The sequence below is a fragment of the Diceros bicornis genome, chromosome 12 (assembly GCF_020826845.1).
Source record: "Diceros bicornis minor isolate mBicDic1 chromosome 12, mDicBic1.mat.cur, whole genome shotgun sequence".
NCBI lineage: Eukaryota > Metazoa > Chordata > Mammalia > Perissodactyla > Rhinocerotidae > Diceros > Diceros bicornis.
In genome coordinates, this window is record NC_080751.1 from 46882432 (window position 1) to 46905893 (window position 23462).

The window sequence follows — 23462 nt, forward strand, 5'->3', positions numbered from 1 at the left end:
TATTTTGTTTCTTTGACTTTTTTTTCTGATTTAAGAATCATGCAAAATAGCCGGGCTCCGGCTATTTGGTATCGATCAGGGCCGGGGGCGCGGGAGCAAGTGGCTGCGGCGAGGCAGCTGGGCCGCCCGCCTGGTGCGTCGGGGCCCGTCTCCCGCCGCCTTTGTCGCTAGTCCTTGCTTGGCGGGCCGCTCCCTCCTCTGGGGCCACGCGCGCTGCCGGGTGGACTTTGCGCCGCGCCGGGCGCTGCTGCTGCTGCTGCTGCTGCGCGCGGGGCCGCGCTGGGGGCTGGCGGCGGCCGGGAAGCGGGCGGCCAGGGGCTGCCAGGACCCCGGCCCAACATGGCTGAAGTCAGCATCAACCAGTCCAAGCTGCCAGGAGTCAAGGAAGTGTGCCGATATTTTGCCGTCCTAGAGGACCACACCCTGGCCCATAGCCTGCAGGAACGAGATCCAGCATCATTTGGCATCGAACGTTCAGTGGAACCATTTGGTCCAGCATGATCTCCAGGTGGCTAAGCAGCTCCAAGAGGAGGATCTGAAAGCCCAGGCTCAGCTCCTGAAGTGCTACAAAGACCTTGAACAACAGGACTGTGAAATTGCTCAGCAAATCCAGGAGAAGCTGGCTATTGAGGCAGAGAGACTTCGCATTCACGAGAAGAAAAATGAGGACATACCTAGCTCGCTTTGCAAGAAAAGGAGTTACAGGAAGAGAAAAAACAAAAGAAACACTTTCCAGAATCTTCTGGAGCCAATGCTTATGGAGATAGTTACTGTTATGAAGATGCAGGAATGAAGCCGAGAGGGATGAAAGAAGCTGTCTCTACTCCCTCACGAGTGACCCACAGGAATCAGGAATGGTATGATGCAGAAATTGCCAGGAAACTGCAAGAAGAAGAAATTTTGGCTACCCAGGTGGACATGAGAGCAGCTCAAGTAGCCCAGGATGAGGAAATTGCTAGACTTCTAATGGCCAAAGAAAAGAAAGCTTACAAGAAAGCCAAGGAGCGGGAGAAATCATCTTTGGACAAAAGAAAGCATGACCCTGATTGGAAGCCAAAACCAGCTAAATCGTCACACTCAAAGTCAAAAGAGAGTGATGAACCTCATCGTTCTAAGAATGACAGGCCAGCACGGCCGCCATCACCTACCGTGACAGATCCTGAGGATTTGGATTGCACTCATTTTACAAACCAGCATAATTCCACATGTCATTTCTCAAAAGCGGAGTCCTCTCATAAAGGTTTCCATTATAATCAGTAAAAACCTAGGAATCTGCCTTGAAAATGGACTCAGTGTATCAAATACTGCTAGATGATACAGAATGCATTCCACGCTTATTTTTTTTTCCTTTTACGTTTGTATTCCTGGGTTTTATCCTTGAGTGTTTTTCTGACCATAAATAGTTTTAATTCATTTAAAATGTTTTGGTTATTCCTGATCACTTGGGCAGTACAAGAAAATCTAGCTTTTGAATATTGGCCACCTCTATGCTGCATATACTTCCTGAGATGTAGTATCTAAGAGCTCCATAAAGTGCCATTTTCGTTAGGTATGGAGTATTGGTGTCTAGGGACTAGGCTTTATTTAGCAGTTAGAATTTTGTGAAGATAATGATCAAAATGAAACATAATATTTGGATGCAATGCAGAATAAAATAATGTAAGAAATAAAAAAAAAATCATGCAAAATAGAGAAATAAGTAATGGTATACTTTTATTAGTAATTGTGCCTTCTCATCTTTCCTTTATCCACCTTGTAGTCGAATACACCCAGTGCTGCATAACCTCTTTAATCTTTTGACATAAAAAGACATTTTAAAACCCTGCTGTTATCTTTAGAACTATTTCATAGTTCGAATATTTGTTGACTGCTTACTATATGCCAGGCACTGTTCTAAAGTCTTTGCATATGTTGACATTTAAGCCTAAGAACAGCCCTTTGAAGTGAGTACTTGCAGATGAGTAAACTTAGGCACAAAGACAATAAATAACTTGCCCAAGAAGTACAGCCAATAAGTGGTAGAGCTGGGATTTGAACCCATGTGGTCTGGCTTCTTAATCCTAGTCCTTAGAGCACATTGTACTGCCTCACTGTCTCTTTCTCCATCAAATAATCGTTAGCTAAACATTTTCCCTTTTTTGCCATTTTTTTCTCTTTTTAAGATTATGTTAATCAAAGTGATTACCTTTTATGGAAGGAAGGAGTAAGGAAGGAGCAATAACTAAACTTTCAGCATAATTTTTCTTTAACATTTACGTAACTGGTAAAAAATTGAATGTAAATAGTTCTGTAGGAAGAAAAGCATAAGGAATGTAAATTAAACTCCTTAAGAGTTTAACATTTCCTTTTATTTTCTCCAGTTGCTGTTTAACACCATTGGCAGAGCATGATTGGTTTTCTTGTTTCAGTTAATCTGAATTAATGCAGTTTTTCTATATGAGTGAAGTCTTTTCTAGATTTATAGTTCGTGTATTTTTGTGCTTTTCTACCTTTTGACAAATGGTTATGAAGTACTGTTTATTTTAATACTAATGAGTTTGAACATCTTTCAGATGTTTACTGGTTATTTAGGACTTTTTCCCCTGTAAGTTGCCTGTTCACATGTTTTGTCCATTTTTCTGTTCGTTTATTTGTTATTACTGATTAGCAGGAGTTGTAGATAATTCTACCTACTAATTCTTTGTCAGTTATATATGATACAAAGACCTTCTCTCTCAGTGGCTTATCATTTTTTAAGCAGCTTTATTGAGATGCTTACCTTACTTTAGTTTACTCACAGAGTTATGCAGCCATCATTACTATCTAATGTTAGAACATTTTCATCACCTGAAAAGAAACTATACCTATTAGTAGTCACTCCCCACCCACTCTTCCCCACTAGCCCTTGGCTGGCAACTACTAATCAACTTTTTATCTCTATGTGTTTGTCTCTTCTAGACATTTCATATAAATGGAATCATACAATATGTAGTCTTTTGTGACTGGTTTCTTTCACTCAGCATAATATTTTCAGAGTTCCCTTTTTATTGACAAATATTCCACTGTGTGAATATACCACATTTTATTTATCCAGTCACTCAGTGGACATCTGAATTGTATCCACTTTGGAGCTGTTATGAATAATGCTGCTATGAACATTTGAGTACAATTTCTGTGGCCGTGTTTTCATTTCACTTGGTAGATACCTAGTAGTGGAATTGTTGAGTCATATGGTAACTTTGTGTTTAACATTTTGAGGACTGCCAAACTGTTTTCCAAAGCAGCTGTACTATTTTACATTCCCACCAGCAGAGTGTGAGGATTCTAATTTCTCTGCATCCTTGCCACCACTTGGTATTGTCTGTCAGTTTGATTATTGCCATCCTAGTGAGTATGAAGTGATACGTCATTGTGATTTTGATTTGCATTTCCCTGATGGCTAATTGATATGGCATATCTTGTCATGTACTTATTAGCCATTTTTACATCTGCTTTGGAGAAATATCTATTCCGGTCCTTTGCCTTTTTAGGTTATCTTTTTATTGTTGAATCGTAAGAGTTCTTTAAATATTCTGGATACAAGTCCTTTATTTGGTATATGATTTGCAAATACTTTCTCCCATTCTGTGGGTTGTCTTTTCACTTTCTTGAGTTATTGTTTCTAGCACAGAAGTTTTTAATTTTGATTAAGTCCAATTTATTTATTTTTTCTTTTGTCACTTATGTTTTTGGTGTTGTATCTAAGAACGCTTTGCCTAATCCAAGGTCACAAAGATTTACTCCTGTGTTTTCTTCTAAGAGTTTTCTAGGTTTAGCTCTTATATTTAGGTCTGTGATCCACTTTAAGTTAATTTTTGTATTTGATTTAAGGAAGGGGTCTAATTTCTTTTTTTTTTGGATGTAAATATGCAGTTGTCAAGCACCATTTACTGAAAAGAGTCTTCTTTCCCCCTTTGAATTGTCTTGGACCCTTGTAGAAAATCAGTTGTCTATAAGTATAATAGTGGTGGCTAATCTTTTACTTTGCTTCTAATATGTTTTGCCATACAGAAATTTGAAATTCTAATGTAATCAAATTGACTTTTATGCCTTATGGTTTGTGCATTTTTATCTTCCTTAAGAAATACTTGTTTATCCTGAATCATGAACATATTTTCGTATATTTTCGAGTTTTAAAACTTTTTTTCACATTTAACATACTGTCTCTAAGTTTAGATGTGTTGATATCCCAGTAATATAAAACTCTGAAATTCATTTAAAACTTTGCCAGAACCTTCCAGTCTGGGAACAGATACAGATATACCAATGGATATTGACAGTAGTGACATGAACAGTGATGGTGGTCGAGGCTTGGACGACACAGAAGAAGCATCTCCCCCAGAAGATAAAATGTTCTTCCTGGATCCATCTGATCTTGATGTGGAAAGAGATGAAGAAGCTGTTAAAACAATCAGGTAACGCATGTGTATGTACTGCAAGCTACTTCCAAATGCAGGGTTAGTTCAGGGGCTCCTTTAGGAAAGAAGAAGCCACATCTCTTTAAGTGGAACCTAAAATGTAATTTAAAATCTAAATTGTGGCTAATTCTTTTACATGCACCACAGTATTTCTGAAATAAATTATATCACTCTTGCCATCTACTCAAGATGGGAAAAATGAGAATCTTTGTTTTCTTAAAGAGAAAAATGCTCCATTTAAATATAGTCTAGGGGCCGGCCCCATGGCGTAGCGGTTAAGTGCATGCTGTCTGCTACTGGCGGCCCAGATTCGGATCCCAGGCGCGCACCGACGCACCGCTTCTCTGGCCATGCTGAGGCGGCGTCCCACATACAGCAACTAGAAGGATGTGCAGCTATGACATACAACTATCTACTGGGGCTTTGGGGAAAAAAAAGAGGAGGATTGGCAATAGATGTTAGCTCAGAGCTGGTCTTCCTCAGCAAAAAGAGGAGGATTAGTATGGATGTTAGCTCAGGGCTGATCTTCCTCACACAAAAAAATAAAATAAAATAGAAATAAATAAATATAGTCTAGATATAATATCTAGCAGTGGAGCAGCTGCCACAAGGTGCCAGAATTGAACCATCAGTTAAAGCAGCCAGTTTCTTCACACAGGCAGATTACCTGATGTTAGAAATACCAGTAAGAATATATAACTGAGAATGTTGCACAAAGATGACCGTGATGAATTTGGGGGCAGTTTTCATATTATCACAATTAATCTGACTGTCAGTACTTTGTAAAAATGCTATTGGATTATAAAACTTAAATATCCCCCATGTTTATAGAAATTCAGTTTTTGTATGTACAGTCCTATAGGATGTACTACTTTGTAATAAAATGTTAACATTTTGGCAGGTTTTGTTTTTCATTAGCAACAGAGGTATTTAGAGAAAATGGATCATTTATCAGTCTCACATGGTTGAATCATCATTTATTCAGTTTGGCTTTTCATTAAATTACAGCTATTATTATCACTGTCATTATTAATTAAAACTTAATGTTTACCCAATTTGGAGACTATTAAGAGAACTTGAGCTAGTTTCCTAATCATAAGTACTTAATAATTTAAGAGAAAGTATTTAACTGTCAGACTCAAATTGAAAAACAGTGTATTTTTTATACCCCTCCCCCCCAAATTGCTCTTTTTCTCCAGCTGCACTATTACTGACCCATGTGTCAATATTATCTGATTTGACTAATTACATTATTTTTTATTTTCTTAATATCTATAAATAATTTTTCTTTCAAATCGTATTCTAGAAGTACTTTCTGCTAACAGTATGAACAATGGAATTTGACATTTGAACCATGTGAATTTGGGTATAGGTATAGTCATACATCGCTTAATGACAGGGATACATTCTGGGAAATGCATCAAGCGACTTCAACATTGTGCGAACATCATAGAGTGTGGTACTACACACCTGGGCTATACGGTACTAATCTTATGCGACCACTGTTGTATGTGCTGTCTGTTGTTGACTGAAATGTCACTTTGTGGCGCATGACTGTACTCGCTTTTGCCTTGTTATGAATTTACTAATTTATCCTGCTGCCTAGGACGGGAAGATTCCTCAACAGCAATCCCAAATGAGACCCTCTCCCAGGCTCCAGATCTTCCAGTTGGGGAGGATGCTTTCTGCTCTGTTTCTTGTTTTCTTATGTTTTGTGACCCTCCAGAAAATATTCATGACAAATAATGAGGACTTACAGTATTATCTTAGTCTTTTATAAATCAACTATGTACCATCATAACAGGAATAATTTATTTTCTTGAGTCACAGTCTTCCTAAGATATTTTGAAAAATTTTAGCTCAGTTATCTTAAAAACAGCTTGATGAGATTACAGTATTTATATGATTTTTAAAAATTGAAATTTCCAATATTTATCATAAATTTTAAATATTTTTTAGTCCATCAACAAGCAATAATATTCCGCTAATGAGGGTCGTACAGTCCATCAAGCACACAAAGAGGAAGAGCAGTACGATGGTGAAGGAAGGGTGGATGGTCCATTACACCAGCAGAGACACTCTGGTCAGTAATTACAGACATTTTAACATGGTAGTGAAACTTCGTTATGTGCTTTATTTTGTGCATTTTTTAAATCAAAATGAGAATGAGATATATACTAAGACTAATAATTATAGTACACTGAAACTATAGTCACATTTGTAAAGAATCTTTAAAAGGCAGAATATTTAATGTATTGTCTTTACAAACTAGTAGAGCAATAGAGAGTCAAAAAGGATCTGGAGATATAACACCAAATGCACTATCCATAAAAAAAATAATTGATAGGCTGGACTTGATTACAATTAAAAGCTTTTGCTCTGCAAAAGACAATGTCAAGAGAATGAGAAGAAAAGCCACAGACTGGGAAAAAATATTTGCAAAGAAGACATCTGATAAAAGACTATTCTTCAATATATACAAAGAACTCGTAAAACCCAACAGTAAGAAAACAAACAACCCAATTGAAAAATGGACTGAAGATCTTAACATATACCTCACCAAAGAAGATACACAGATGGCAAATAAGCTTACGAAAAGATGTTCCATATTATATATCATCAGGGAAATGCAAATTAATAAGATACCACTACAGACCCATTAGAATGGCCAAAATTCGGAACACTGACAACACCAAATGCTCATGAGGATGTAGGGCAATAGGAACTCTCATTCATTGCTGCTGGGAATGCAAAGTGGTGCAGCTACTTTGGAAGACAGTTTGGCGGTTTCTTATAAAACTAAACATGCTCTCACCATATGATCCAGCAATCACTACTCCTTGGTATTTACCCAAAGGAGATGAAAAGTTACACCCACACAAAACCTGCAAATGGATGTTTACAGTAGCTTTATTCATAATTGCCAAAACTTGGAAGCAACCAAGATGTCCTTCTGTAGGTGAATGGATAAATAAACTGTGGTACATCCAGACAATGGAATATTATTTAGCACTAGAAAGCAATGAGTTAGCAAGCCATGAAAAGACATAGAGGCATCTTAAATGCATATTACTAAGTGAAAGAAACCAATCTGAAAAGGCTACATACTGTATGATTCCAACTATATGACATTCTGGAAAAGGCAAAACTTAGGGAGACAGTGCAAAGATTAGTGGTTGGGGTAGGGAACAGGTAGGGATAAATAGATGGAACACAGGATTTTTATGGCAGTGAAAATACTCTGTATGATACTGTGATGGAATATGTCATACATTTGTCCAAACACATGGAATGTACAACACGAAGAGTTAACCATAATATAAACTATAGACTTTTGTGACTATGATCTGTCAACATAGGTTCATCAATTGTAACAAATGTACCACTCTGATGAGAGATTTGATAATGGGGTAAGCTATGCATGTGTGGGGACAGGGGGTATACAGGAAATCTCTGTACTTTCCTCTCAGTTTTGCTGTGAACCTAAAACTCCAAAAATGTAAAGTCTTAATTTTAAAAAATAGTTTAAAGAAGTAAAAAAAAATTCTATGTGGCAAAAAACAAAAGCAAAGACAAGACAAACTGGAAAAAGTATTTTCAACTCATATTCTAAACAGGGATTAATTATATGTAAAGAGTACCAACAAATTGATAAGAAAAAGATCATAACACAGTAGAAAAATGGGCAAAGAATATGAAGAGAGTTCATAGACTAGAAAATATAAATGACTTAAACATATGAGCTTGATCTTGTTTTTAATAAAAAATACAATTTAGAATTTCACTGAACTACCAGTTTTTACTTATTAGTGTAGCAAAGATCAAAATGTTTAATAACATACTGCATTAGTAAAGTTGTGAGTAGACAGGTATTCTCATGTTGCTAAGACTATAAATTGGGTCAAATCTTGTGTAGGATAATTTAACACTGTCAAGCAAAATTACATATGCACATATCTTTTGACCTAGTAAGCCAACCTTTAGAAATTTATAGATTATAGGTAAATTATATATCTGTGTGTGTGCACGAAATGCATATGTATTTGCATGTGCATGCATAAAATTCTTTAAAAAGATTCCCAAAAACCTAATAATATTGCTTGCCTGGAGTAAGAGGAGGAGTAGGATATGAGTGATGGTGGGAGTATACTTTCATTATATATCCTTTTTATATTTTCAGAATTTTGAACCTCATGAATTTTAAACCTATTCAAAAGTACAGATTTATGCATAAAAATGAAAGGAAAAGGAAAAGTGCAGGTACTTTAAAGGAATCATTATTTTTGAGCCTCACTGTTTTATGCTCTTTATTTCATAGAGAAAAAGGCATTATTGGAGACTTGACAGCAAATGTCTAACATTGTTTCAAAATGAATCTGGATCGAAGTATTATAAGGTAAAGATTTCACATTTAAAAAATAATGTAAAATATTGTATGTTTTCTCAATATATCTAAATAATGTTCATTGGTTGTTATATTGGAATACACTTACTATAATTCTGCCTAATATAGTTTATAGAAGTCACTGTTAAGTTCCTTGTTGAAGCAACTGTCCCCCACCCTTCCATTTTACCCTCCACAACAGCCCTGCTACCAAAGGTGGTTTTTTGTTGTGTGTTACTTTGTTTTTGGCCTGCCTGTCTGGTTGCTGCTGCATTCCTTCTGAATACTATCATTTAGATTAGGCTGTTTAGAAAGTCCCATGATTATTGCCTGTCCAGAAGAGGCCAATGTGGTATTCGGTGTTTCTCTCACCTTCCATTGTACCTTAGGGCCTGATTCCCAGATGCTTCTTGTGGCTCTACATCTGCTTTGTATAGCATTCTTTGCTTGGCTTGCTCTACATTTTGCCATGTCACAGACTGACACCAAACAAGATTGTAAATGTAGCAGTTGTATAGGTAAGAAAGAGAATAGAAACTAATGACTTGCTTTGAGCTTTGAGTTGGGTTTTTTAAAATAAGTTTTTTGCCTTAGGAACTGGACTGAACATAAATGATTGTTACAGTTTACCCCAATGGACAGAACCAGAATGGAGTGCTTAACCAACCTACACTGCCATTCTACTTTTGTTGCTGTTATTTCTGCTCCATACTTCTTTCGGGGCTGTGTCTTGAGCAGAGAAGTAGTTGTTGATTTGATGACAGTTGGAAAGTGACAAGTGTTGGATATAGTGGCACTTGCCTTCCTAAATCTTTCCTCTCCTTCCTTGCATTCTAATAACTGGCTTCAGGCTTAATCACTGGCTTTTTTTTATATTCCATTGGCATTGCTGGACATGCAGATCTTTCAAGGTAGATACTGTCCTAAGATTTGACTGTTTGTTCCCTGTGCCACGTACTTGTGTTCATCTTAATGGCATTCATTAGAAATGCATATATTTGATTGTTTAGTGAATTTGAAAATAACAAAGATGTATTCATACTTTTCAATGCTTAATTTTTTACTTCAGGAAATTCCACTTTCAGAAATTCTCCGCATATCTTCGCCACAAGATTTCACAAACATTTCACAAGGCAGCAACCCACACTGTTTTGAAATCATCACTGATACTGTGGTATACTTTGTTGGTGAGAACAATGGGGACAGCTCTCACAATCCTGTTCTTGCTGCCACTGGAGTTGGACTTGATGTAGCACAGAGCTGGGAAAAAGCAATTCGCCAAGCTCTCATGCCTGTTACCCCTCAAGCAAGTGTTTGCACTTCTCCAGGGCAAGGGAAAGATCACAGTAAGCAATAAGCTTGTTGATGACTTCTTTTCCCCATTGGTTCTTAAGCATTTTGTGGGTCTGATTGTGATTCTGTATGTATTTTTAATGCTCATTTTAAGCTTCATCTTTAGTAACCAGTAACATTAGTTAATTCCTTTATAAAATTATGTTGGTTATAGTGTATCTATACAATCCCCAGAGCCAGGCTCCAGAGTCAGTCTCCCTACATTTAAATCCTGGCTCTGCCAACCTGCTGTGTGACCTTAGGCAAGTATTTTACCTCTCTGTAATAGTACCTACTTTATAGGGTTGTCATCATTCAATGAAAGAGAACCTATAAGGTATAGAACAGTGTTTGGCATCTATGAACTCTCATTGGATTAAGTAAACTACTAGTATTTGTATTTTGCTTCATAGTGGGATATAAACAGACTATAAAGTGCTATGATTCACATCATACTCATAAAATCTGTGAAGTCAGAAATGCTGTATTTCTTTTAACTGAATTTAATCATTCAGAAATATTAAAAAATAATTTAAACACATGTTCTTTGCACCAACAAAATTTATAAAATTTACCTAAATTTGATAAAAGTTCAAGTGAACACTTAATCAGAAAGCCATAGTATAATGTCACTCTCACCCCCATTGGCATTATGTTATTTATCGGGAAACAATTCATTAATTAGACAAATATATTTAAATTGAAATAGGTATCAACCAGTTTCTAAATGTATTTTATTTCAGTTCACATATATTATTTTGTGCAACTCTTCTTGGCATTATGCCTAGGCTCTGAACTAGAATACAAAAGAAATGCAGAAATTTTAAAAGCTATATTAAGGGAGATAGGACATACATACATAGTAAGTGTTAGATAGTAGCATGAAGCAGTAGCATGCAAAAATGAGTAATGCATTACTCAAAGAACTCAGATATGGATAGGAAGAGTAAGCAGAGACTTCATGATAGAAAAACCTGATTTGGACCCCAACCTGGGATCTCAAGTATGTTAGGATAGGCAGAGCGAAGTGATAGGGAGTGGAGGAGGAGTAGTGTTACTCTAGTTGAGGAGACAAGTGTGATCAAAGGGACAAGGATAATGACCATGAACATGTTTGGTGTTTTTAATATTGATTCTTAGGGGGAGAACAGATGGATATTCATAGTGCTTCTTAAGTTTGGGGGGATTTTAGAACTGTCTGTATTCTAAAACCATTGACATTTTTCCCCATAAAATAATCCAAGCACAAACATACAAATTTTATATATAATTGGGTATAATTAGGGACTCTCTCAAGCCTCCCCAAGGTTGAGAGTTCCTAAAGGCAGAATTGTAGAAGGGTTAAGTGTGAGGATTCTGGAGAATGAAAGCCTAGCTCTGCTGCTTACTGTGTGATCTAGGTCTCTACAGTTCTCTAATCTAAAGCAGGAATAATAATAAATGCACATAATGCACTTAGCACACTTCCTAACATATAAGTAATACTGTTCTGTTGTTGTTCCTGTAACAACCTATCTGGAGCAGAGTTCTCCTGGGAAGCAATAGAAATTAAAACTGGGGTCGGCCCTGTGTCTTAGCGGTTAGGTGCGCGCGCTCCGCTGCCGGCGGCCCGGGTTCAGATCCCAGGCGCACACCAACGCACCACTTCTCTGGCCATGCTGAGGCCGTGTCCCACATGCAGCAGCTAGAAGGATGTGCAGCTGTGACATGCAACTATCTACTGGGGCTTTGGGGGAAAAAATAAATAAATAAGTAAATAAAATGAAATTAAAACTGGATGGAGCTGGATAGTTGAGCCCTTTGAAACAAAATAAATATTGATTACTAGGAAAGTGGAACTACTGAAAAGCAGAGTTTTAGACACATTAATTTTGTTGATGCTGTGCCTTTTTTGTTTCCTTAATTTTTAATACTTGAATTAATGATATTTTTTAATTGACTTAATATTTTTAAATGGAAATTTTGACTATGTTACTTATTTTTGATGCATAGTTTGCTTACATTTCATTGTTAATGAAATTTTATATTTTTATATTTGGGATTATAAAGGAAATTTTGAATATTGTTTCTTTGAGTTGTCTCCAAGATTCGAAATGTTTGATACCTGGTCTCTTTTGATACCTGGTTACTTCCCATGTTTCCCTTTTTTCTTTTTCTCGTCAGTTATTTCTTTTGCTTACCAAAGTAATAAAAACATTTAAACTTTATAGAAATAAGTAATATAAAATGAGAAAGTCCTCCCTATACACACATAACAGACACCTCTCCCCTCCCCCCATTCCCAGTCCTTTATCTCCTGCCTCAGAAAACCATTATTTTTATTTATTTATTTTTTTTTGAGGAAGATCAGCCCTGAGCTAACATCCATGCTAATCCTCCTCTTTTTGCCGAGGAAGACCGGCTCTGAGCTAACATCTATTGCCAGTCCTCCTTTTTTTCCCCCAAAGCCCCAGTAGATAGTTGTATGTCATAGTTGTACATCCTTCTAGTTGCTGTATGTGGGACACGGCCTCAGCATGGCCAGAGAAGCAGTGCGCACCCGGGATCCAAACCCCGGGCCCCCAGGAGCGGAGTGCGTGCACTTAACCGCTAAGCCATGGGGCCGGGCCCTCAGAAAACCATTATTAACGTTTGGTGTATATTTCTTGAACTGGGGAGTGCTTGGGGGAAGGGGAGCCTATACTATCTGTACTATATTGTTATATTTTTATTTTCACAAAAAAATGTGGTCATACTCTGTTCTTCTTTGCAACTCTGCTATTTAATATATATCAGATATATTTCAATGTGAGTATATAGATTTACCTAATTTAATTTTTTTTATTATGAAGGTAATGCATGCTTTTTAAGTTTTAAAAAATACAAGTAGTATAGAAGTGTATACAGACTAAAGTCTTTGTTCCCCACCCCCACCTCTCTCACTCACCAGAAGTAATCATGTTTTTTGTTTTTAATTAAGATGCTGCTACTCTGCAACTTTCCTTTTTAACTTAATATTATGTCCTGGATAGCTTTCTGACTCAGTACTTACAGTTTTACAGCATTCAAGTTTAGATAGTGTTCCTTTGTATGGATGTATCATATTTTATTTAGCCAGTTTCTTGTTGATGGATTAATATTGTGTATGTGCATAAGTTTTTTTATGAATGTAACTATATTAACTATGTTAGCCAGTTTTTTTAATTTAATATACTATGGGCATTCACATGTCAGTAAATATTAATATTATTAAGTCGTATGCTAACAATTTTGTTCTTTTCTCACACATCATTCTTATATTTTACAGAAGATTTGTCTACCAGTATCTCTGTATCTAATTGTCAGATCCAGGAGAATGTGGTAAGTAAAAGTTACAGCTAAAATATGCCAATTGGGTGATTAAAATAAGGAAAATAAGATGAGAAAATCTTATTAGAGAAATAGGTTCATAGCCCAAGTATTGAGCAGTTTGCCTAAAGACACCAGGCTAGATTTTGTGGGGATAACTTCCCTGAGGAATTCTGCTTTGTGAAGAAAACTAAGGCAGATTTTTTAAATTATAAATTATTTAAATTAAATTAAAATTAAATTTTAAATTTAAATTATGAAAAGTTAACTTTTTCATAAGTGAAATTAGAATATTACAAAGTGATAGTCTAGTTCAAAGAGAAGAGAGAGATTACTTCTTGCTGGGTCAGCAGGGAAAGCTTCCTAAAGGAAGTGGAACTTGAGCTATGCCTAAAAAGATGGAAAGGAGTTTTGACGGAAGTGCTGAGAGGATGAGGGTGGGGGAACAATATTTCATGCAAGCACAAGGAATAAGAGAAGCAAATGGAGGGGAGCAGGAAATGCAGGACTTTTAAGGAATAGTGACTAGATTAAGTTTAGCTGGTGTATGTTGGTACATGTAAGTAAGGGATTATAACAGGCATACTTTCTATGAAGGGCTTGGTAGTAAATATTTTAGGCTTTGCGAACCATATACAACTACTTAACTCTGCCACTGTAGTGAGAAAGCAGCCATAAGCAATACATAAACGAATGAGCATGACTGTTCCAATAAAACGATTTGTGGACATTTAAATTTGAACTTCTTATAATTTTCATGTGTCACAAAATATTATTATTTTGATTTTTTTCAACCATTTAAAATTTTAAAGTCTGTTCTTAGATCAAGGGCCATACAAAGAGAGACAGCAGGCCAGATTTGACCCACAAGCCATAGTGTACCAACCCCTGGAGTAGCAAGACAAGACAGAAAATTGTTCGTTAGCTATATATAAATTTCTCTGATAAAAATCTCTCTTCCTTTTCTACTTGGGGCATCCAGCTGTTATAGCTCTGTAATATATAAATGCCATTGGGTTTTCTAAGATTGCAGTGGACTAGATATCCAGTAGTGTTGTAGGAGATAGAGGGTTTCAAGGAGATAGAATCTGTGTATCTCTTGTCCTAGTGGTAGGTAGAATACATACCAGATTCCTGGGAGAGAAAGGGGGATAACAAAAATATGAGATTACAAACTTTGAACGATCCCACAGGAACTTGAGGACATATCCATTCATAGCTGAGGAGGGAAAAGGTTCAGAATTGGTCTTTGTGAAAGAACCTTTTCTAGCAATTATTATTTAAACAGTGGATGTTCCCTTATCTAATTTGATTAGAATCAAAATTTGGTTGATTAAACAAAAAGTTAATTAAAGTCGAGAAGCATGTAAAAATGATTCTTACAAACCTTAAAATTTTCATTATAGCTGAAAATATATATATGCACCTTTGTTTGCTTTTGTCACAGGGCTGAGATTTTTTTTCTGTAAGTATGTGTCTGCTAAGTACAGTTCCTCTTTGTCTTTCTTGCATCAACCACACCTGTAATGTAGTAATCTAATTCTGATGCTAACCACCCTGATTTTGTCCAGGCTCCAAAGGTTAAGGGCACAGTTCCCAACAAGACTGCCTTCGCTTGAGACACCAGCCACAAGTTCAGGGGTCCCCAGAACCCAGAAGTTCAGGGTTACCCACACTTCTGACCAACTGGCTACAAATTCAGAATTCCCGTGATCCTACACTGAGGTTCAATAATTTGCTAGAATAACTCACAGAACTCAGGAAAGCACTGTCCTTAAAATTACAGCTTTAATATAAAGGATACAAATCAGGACCAGCCAACTAAAGACACAGAGGATGCATTCTGGGAGGGTTCTGAATGTAGAGCTTCTGTGTCCTCTGCCTGGAATCCGGACCCACCACCCTCCCAGCACACTGATGTGTTCACTAGCCAGGAAGGTCTCCTGAACTGCAGTGTCCAAAGTTTTTATTGGGGCTTCATTACATAGGCATGATTGAATCACTGGCCCCATGATTGAACTCAATTTCCTACCCCCTTCTCCTCCCCTGAGTTTGTACTGGCTCAAAAATAATCATGTGGTTGGTCTTTCTAGTGACTCTCCTCCATCCTTAGTATCTCATTAGCATAAACTCAGGTGTAATCCGAAGGGCTCATGAATAACAAAGATACTCCTATTGGGAAATTCCAAGGATTTAGAGTCTCTCTTTCAGGAACTAGGGACAAATTCTTCATTAGACACCACCACCCATAATGCATTGTCTGTAATTTCCAATTTTCATTTCTTTATAGTGGAGCCAAGGATACTTGTAAAACATTCTTAGAACAGAATCCTCACTCACCACATCTTCAGTGTTTATTTTGCTCACAAGTAAATTGACAGCAATTGTTTTAGTGCCTCATTTTTGTAGAGTTTCCAGAACTACTTAGTTTTCCTAGAAATCTCTCATGTTTTGTTGATTTATATTTAATTTTTTGTAATACTTAATTAAACCATGTAATCTTTATAATAAGTACATTTGGCATAATGCATTTGGGAACAAATTCGGTTTTAAGAGTTACTCATGGGGGGACTAGCCACAAGCATTTGTTACACTGCTGTAGACATCAGTCAATATATGCTTTTCAGAGGGCATGGAGGGTATAGGTTATTCTGGTGAGTTAGTAAAGATGTTAGGATAATCTTTACTATAATAGTTATTTGACCCTGATATCCTGATATGATGTCCTGAATATCTTTTTTAGTATATTTTTCTATTTCCCCTACTACATCATAAGTCCCTCAATTAGCTACCTGTCACAGAGCCTTATATACAGTTAGAGCTCAATAAATGTTGATGATAATCATAAAATCATAGGCATTTTTTAAATTAGAAGAGACTCAAGAGAGATGGAGATCAGTAGCTTTTTTTTTTTTTTTGGTGAAGAAGATTGGCCCTGAGTTAACATCTGTTGCTCATCTTCCTCTTTTTGCTTGAGGAAGATGGTCCCTGAGCTAACATCTGTGCCAGTCTTCCTTTACCTTGTATATGGGACGCCACCACAGCATGGCTTGATGAGTGGTGTGTAGGTCTGCACCAGGATCCAAACCCGCGAGCCCCGGCAGCCAAAGTGGAGTGCAGAAACTTAACCACTATACCACCAGGCTGGCCCCTCAATGCCGTTTTACAGATAAGAAAACCAAGTCCCAGGGAATTCAATATCTTACTTAAGATTACCTAATTTAAACAGAAATTAGGAAATTGAGATTTGCAGAATTGCTGATTTTTATACGCCAGGCACTGGACTTGACAGTTTGTATATATCCTCATTTAATTCACTTAAAAATCCAGTGAGAGGGGCTGGCCTGGTGGTGTAGTGGTTGAGTTCACGTGCTCTGCTTTGGCGGCCCGGGGTTCATGGGTTCAGATCCCAGGCGCAGACCTACACGCTGCTCATCAAGCCATGCTGTAGCGGCATCCCACATACAACGTAGAGAAAGATTGGCACAGATGTTAGCTCAGGGCCAATCTTCCTCACCAAAAAAAAAATACAATGAAAGTGTAAAACTCATTCTTGTTTAAAAAAAAAATCCAGTGAGATAACTGTTATGATATCGACTTCGTCAGTGAGCAAATTGAGGCCTACGAGACTCAGTTTATTCAATTGACTGACTACCATGAGACAGGCACTAGCTGGGATGTAACACTGAACAAGTCAGATGTAGTCCCTGGCTTCATGGAGACTGTAGTCCATACCCAAACAGAAGGGAGACCTTGACTAAACAGCTGCGGAGGGGGTTGGAGAGTGCCCTCCAAGAATATTCTGACAGCAACAACCACTACCAAAAAAAGAAAAAAGTAAGAGGAGGGAGGGAAGAAGATTGAGGAGTGGATTTGAGTTACAGACTTTCTCACACATACTCTTTTCGTCAGTCTTTCAAAATTAGCCTAATCTCAATAATACGAACCTTTGTGTTTTTCGTTCAAATCAAAGATAGCAAATCTCTTTAATAGTAAAATAGATAATGGTGTATTCTTAATTTATGTTAATTTATTTTTTATAGATCACTACTTAATAAATATAAGATTATTTTTCATTCAAAGCATTTTCTTCCCCCAAGGTCTCCTTACAGAACATATTATACTTGCACATTAAGAGTCATAGTATTAAAATTGGGCTTTTCTAGGACATAGAAAGCCAATGTTTCATAAAATATTTTCTTATGAAAATTAGTTGCCTCTATCATAAAAATAAAAATGTATTTAAGTATTTGAATGAAAAGAGTCAGAGATATTGACATTGTTTTGTAGAGGAAAATAACACTTACTGCTAACTCTTTCCTGAATAGGACATCAGTACCGTTTACCAGATCTTTGCAGATGAGGTGCTTGGTTCAGGCCAGTTTGGTATCGTTTATGGAGGTAAGTGACTACAGTCTTTTGCATATTATATGTACTATAGAAAAATTGTGAAATTTAAAAACATCCTGCAGATATTACGTCTTGTCACAATTTTGTCAAGTGGCTTTTTTCTCAAAGGTTGAGTTGCATCCTTTTAGCTAAGCCCTTTTCACTATAACTAGGTATTCATTCCTTAATTCCAACTGCAAACTTCAAAAAGTAACAGAGAAAGAATCAGAAAATTAGTTCCACAATAGTCTTACTTTATCTGTTCTTGTAGCTCACACATAAAGATGTTTGTGTGGGAAAAATAAGTGGTTTGAAGTTTATGTTGGGCTGTGTGGGCTTATTTATTGAAGTATATGCCCTACTGGCTTTCCAACACAGATGGAACCATTTGTCTACTGTTGGCATGAATGTTATATCAGGTCTGAAGACCTGAAATCTTGTCCATCTCTGTGACTTAACGGTATTGGCAAAGTCATTTAATTTCACTGTGCCTTAGTATCTTCATCAGTTTAATGGAGCTAATAAAACTGACGTGCATACCTCACAGGGTTGTTAATATTAATTAAACCTAATATACATAAAAGTACTTTATAAGCTATGATCTAAGGTACAAAAGAAAAGTAATGTTAAACCCTTGTCCACCCTTGATGGGACTGTTATAGTAGTCTCCTAGCTGGCCTTTTCTGCCTCCAGGCTTGCTATAATATGTGGCTAAATCACTCTGTGCTGACTCAGTGAACCTAGAATAAAATTAATTCATTGATACAATGTTTCTATCCTGACAGAGTCTCTGAAGACTAGGTCAGGGTAATTAACTATTATTTATTTAATAAGGTAGATTATTTTTCAGCAAACAAGTTCATTCAAATTTCCTGCCATTTCAAATAATGAACAGCCTTTATTAGGGGCAACTACTGTAAGGGAAAACATAATTTATTTCTTAAAGGTGAGTGAAAAAGAAAGAACAAAATGAGCCAAAGAAAGGAAATATGAGAATAAATACATATCGGTTTCAGTCTGTGGACAACTTAACTTCCTGATAAAGCTTTTGTGTTGTATTGAGCTGTCAATTGCTTCTTTCTTTTCTATACTTTTTTTAAAAATAGGAAAACATAGAAAGACTGGAAGGGATGTGGCTATTAAAGTAATTGATAAGATGAGATTCCCCACAAAACAGGAAAGTCAACTCCGTAATGAAGTGGCTATTTTACAGGTAAAAAAAAAAGAAAGAAAAGTTGCTTTGTATTGGTTTTAATTTTTGATTTATGAATTTTTAAATTCAAGTGTATTTAGTGTGCTCATAAGAATAAAATTTTGTTTTGTTTTGTTTTGTTTTTATCTTATGACCTTTTGGCTCAGTAAGAGGCTTACCAGCCTCTTGAGTTAATTTGAATTAACTCAAGTCTTTTTTTTTAAAAAAGGCAAAATTAGGTTACAGTAATCTAGGAGTTACAAGGATTACCATTATGGTAGTAGTTTGCTTGGGACACATTTTCATAAGTAAAATCTTAACCAAAAGAAAGTAAAATTTCATTCTTAATTCATCACTCCAGGAGCTCAAAATACTTTAATACTTCTACCATCACATTTCATTAGGAGGTCACTGTTATACCCATCCAGTTCCCACAACTGATTTGCTTATTATAGCAATTACTATAAAAATAAACACTGCTTAAAAACTGTGTACCTTTTAACAGCATTCGTTATTTTAATAATTCAAAACTCCAAAGATTTAATTTTATAATGGTTTAGTCCATTAAGGTATATTTTTAAAGATATATTGGTAATGACTTCTATCCCATAAAATAAATTATTATGTGTTTTTATTTTCTTCTAACATTTTTACCTCTTTGGGGGTTATCTAGAAGACTAAAATTTAGCTTTATCTTTATTTTTCTGAATATTATAAATAATTTATAATATGCAAATATCTATTAATTCATTGTATAGCTTTTGCATAATATTTAAGAAATCGTGATGATGTAATAGTCAGTGCTGTCAGAGCCCCATTTGCTTGTGGGTGAAGTTCAAGAAGACACAGCCTAATGAACTTAAGCTTTCTGGAAGAAGAAGGTAAGAAACTTACAAACACATAATTAATTTTATATTTATTACATTATTGGTCACTAGTAGTAACATTTGCCTCACTTCTTTTTCAGGAGAGTGATAATCAAAAGATTGTGGTCTACAAGCTACCTGTGGTTACTTCAAGGCTGTCCTCTCCTATAAAGCTACCTTTAAATAGAATATTAATAGCATTCAGACTCTGTATTAGGGTATGAATATATTGTTAGACATCTTTTTTCATATCTAATTTTGAAATCTTTCTCATTGTCCAACTAATATGCAAAAACAAATAATAAATATTAAGGATATATTCCTAAGGCTTGATTTCTCCTTGTCACTTTGATCAGCAAAACAGCTGTGAACTAAACACTGAAGCTTTTTTCATGTTATCAACTGTGGATCATAATAACTAAATTTAGGAATTTCCAGATAATGTACAATGTAAAAACTTTATTATTATATTCTTCTGGTTAGATAATGAACCCAGTTGGAAAGAGAACTGATTGTAGTCTCACACATCACACACACAGTATCACACAGCAAATACTCATTTAATATTTGTTGAATAAATGAATTTATGTGGGGAAATTATCTATGACATATTGCTAAATTCCAAATATACTGTTTTCATGTTAAATTTAATACAGTCCTTGTAAATTCTCTTCAAATTGTTTATATACAATATTGACACTTTTATATTTAGTGAATAGCTTACTTTTTGTCAGAAACTATACTTAAGTACTTTTTCTCAACATTACCCAACAGGAGGATGACAGGTTCAGAGTTTGAATCTAAATCTGTCTCCAAACCACATGCTCTTTCTAATCTATCACATTGTACCTACTTTGTGTGTGTGTGTGTGTACACATATGTAAAATTGTACTTAGGTTCCTCTGCAGTGTGTAAATTCAACAAATTTGTCTTTATATATAAAGATCAGCTGTAGCCTACTTTGTATATGAATTGCAGTTCTTTTTTCCTCTGCTTTGCTTTAGCTTTTGTTGAGCTAACATTGGTTTATAACATTATATAAATTTCAGGTGTACATCATTGTGTTTCAGTTTCTTGAATTACAGTTCTGTTAGTACAATCTGAATTAATGTTGGTAAATACATTTTTTAAAAGGAAACTTTTTTCAAATAGTAACTCAGTTACTAAAATTAGTGCCACAAGATTTAGTCCTATGAGTATTTCAGCTAGACTCTTTCACATCGGTTGGAAGGAACTTACTCTGCCCATACACTCACGCACACCATGCTTTGTTCCCCTCTTCCCCCTCCAGCTGTGTCACCTTTATTTTCCCATCTTTGCCCTGGGTTCTTCTTGTATGTAGTCCCCATCAAACAAACCTAAAAGGCTGGCTGAACCCAGCCTGGTAGTTGATCCTGGTATGGTAATCTCCATCTGCAGCTCCACTGACACCCATGGCTGTTCTTCCCTAGGTCAGCATTTTTATAAAGAAAGGACAGGGTAAAGACTAAGCATATTATTGAGACCACAGCTTTAGCCTTTCTGGTGGCAAGAAGGAAAAATTATAGAGTGATTGATTTAGAAGTGGCTTTACAGTTTACCGAGGAATGTTCAGGCTCTCTTTTGAGCACTTGGTGATAGGCTCTGTATTTCTGTCAGTTTAATAGAAATGAGGACATGACATTTTGGGACATCTCTGACTATTCTTTATTAGGCTAAACCAAAATCTCTTGAAAAAGGTTCCACTGCAGACACCACACTCAACAAATTGCATCTCTTTTCCAAATGCGGACCACAATGACTTTCTTGCTGTTCCTCAGACACACCAGATATGGTCTCAAGGACTTTGCGTTAGCTGTTACCTCTGCCTAGAATGCACTCCCCCTCCAGTATCTTCATGGCCTATTCCCCTGTCTCCTTCAGGATTTTGCCCAAATGTCATTTCCTCAGTGAGGCCTTCACATTCTATTCAGCATTAAGCCCACCTGCCCCTTACCCTAACTCTATTTTTTCTTTTCTCCATAGCACTGATCACCTCCATACTAGGTAACTGACTAGTTTATTATCTATTGTCTGTCTCACCTTGCTAGAATTAATAAGCTCTGTGCGACAAGAGATATTTGTCAGTTTTGTTTACTGATGAATCCAGACTGCTTACATAGTACTAGGCACACAGCAAATAATCATTTAATATTTATTGAATAAATGTATTTATGTGGGGAATTATGACATATTGCTAAATTTTTAAAAAGGAAATGTGGAATGATTCCATTTGTGTAATTTCTTAAGGTAATATGTACTTCACATATGTCTGCATACAGTTATGTATAGAAAAGGATTCATACTTACCTAAACTGTCAACATGGCCATATTTGGGGATCGCCTGGTGGGGCAGGGAAGAAATGCGGGATTTTTACTTTTGTTTCATAGAGATATAGTGATGTAAAGTGTTTCTTTTGCTGTTGCCTGAAGAGGATAGTAGGGTAGTGGGAGAAAAGGTGTGGCACCCTCATGGCTACCTGTGTAAGTGGAAAAACATTATCAGAAACTTAAGAGGGAAATTTCTAGTTTGAACATTGTGGTATAAATTCGGCATTTTCCCTTTTTCTTCTCATAAATCACCCAAAAGTTACCAGAAAAATGATAAACAGAAAAGCATACTATATCTTTAATAAAAATAGAAGAGAGTTCAAACTTACAAAATAGGTAGAAGTTTTTCCAAAAACGGGAGATGGAGCAGGGGTGCATGCAGCAAGAGGTACCACAATAAGAACTGTTTTTGCTGGCTCTTTCTGAGATCTACATTTGTGATATCCTCTTTAGGTGCCTTCTCAAACAGAAGAAAGCCAAGGGGTCATGATCTAGTAAGATTTAATTCAAGGGAAAGCCATTAAATGAACTGAAGAAAGGCACTTTAACAGTGGAAGAGTGTAAATCACACTACCCCAAAAAACAGCATCAACATTTATAAAGGAAAACTAAGATGATACAAGGAGAAAAAGATAAGCACACTACTAGTCAATGACAGGTGAAGTAGACAAGTAAGAGCATAGAAGGTCTAAACAGTATAAGGTAGATCTAACCACTTTATACTGAACTCTGTACCCTAAAAATAACCAAAAATATTGCATTAATTCAAAACAGTAATGTGAACAGTATTCTTTGATCTTAACGCAATAAAGCTAGAAATAAATTACAAAAAACAAAAAGCTCCTACCACTTGAAAATTTTTTAATATCTTAATTCTTGAATCAAAGAGCAAAATCAAGATTTCAGAGTATTTAGAAACTAATAAAAATACTGTATATCAGAGCTTTTGGACTACTGCTCAGAGAAAGCTTTATAACAAATATTAAGAGAGAACGAAAATAAATGAATTAAGAATCCAACTCAAGAAGTTAAAGAATGAACAATAAACCTAAAGAAAGCAAAAGGGGATTAACAAAGATAAAAACGGAAATTAATAAATTTAATAAAGAATATAATGTAGGGGCCCGCCTGGTGGCGCAAGCGGTTAAGTGCACGCGCTCCGCTGCGGCGGCCCGGGGTTCGGGGTT

General features: G+C 36.2%; 1 protein-coding gene and 1 pseudogene across 3 annotated transcripts in view; both read left to right on the forward strand.

The window, feature by feature from the left end:
- Positions 1-23462, forward strand: part of PRKD3 (protein kinase D3) — an 89737-nt gene that overhangs the window by 53941 nt on the left and 12334 nt on the right. For all 3 annotated transcript variants that reach the window (XM_058551415.1, XM_058551413.1, XM_058551414.1), the window contains 7 exons: positions 4250-4433; positions 6396-6519; positions 8755-8832; positions 9890-10166; positions 13439-13491; positions 17808-17880; positions 18975-19081. In XM_058551415.1, the coding sequence (XP_058407398.1) occupies positions 4250-4433; positions 6396-6519; positions 8755-8832; positions 9890-10166; positions 13439-13491; positions 17808-17880; positions 18975-19081 (896 nt within the window). The remainder of the gene's footprint in view (positions 1-4249; positions 4434-6395; positions 6520-8754; positions 8833-9889; positions 10167-13438; positions 13492-17807; positions 17881-18974; positions 19082-23462) is intronic.
- On the forward strand, positions 198-4218 carry LOC131412051 (coiled-coil domain-containing protein 50-like; annotated as a pseudogene).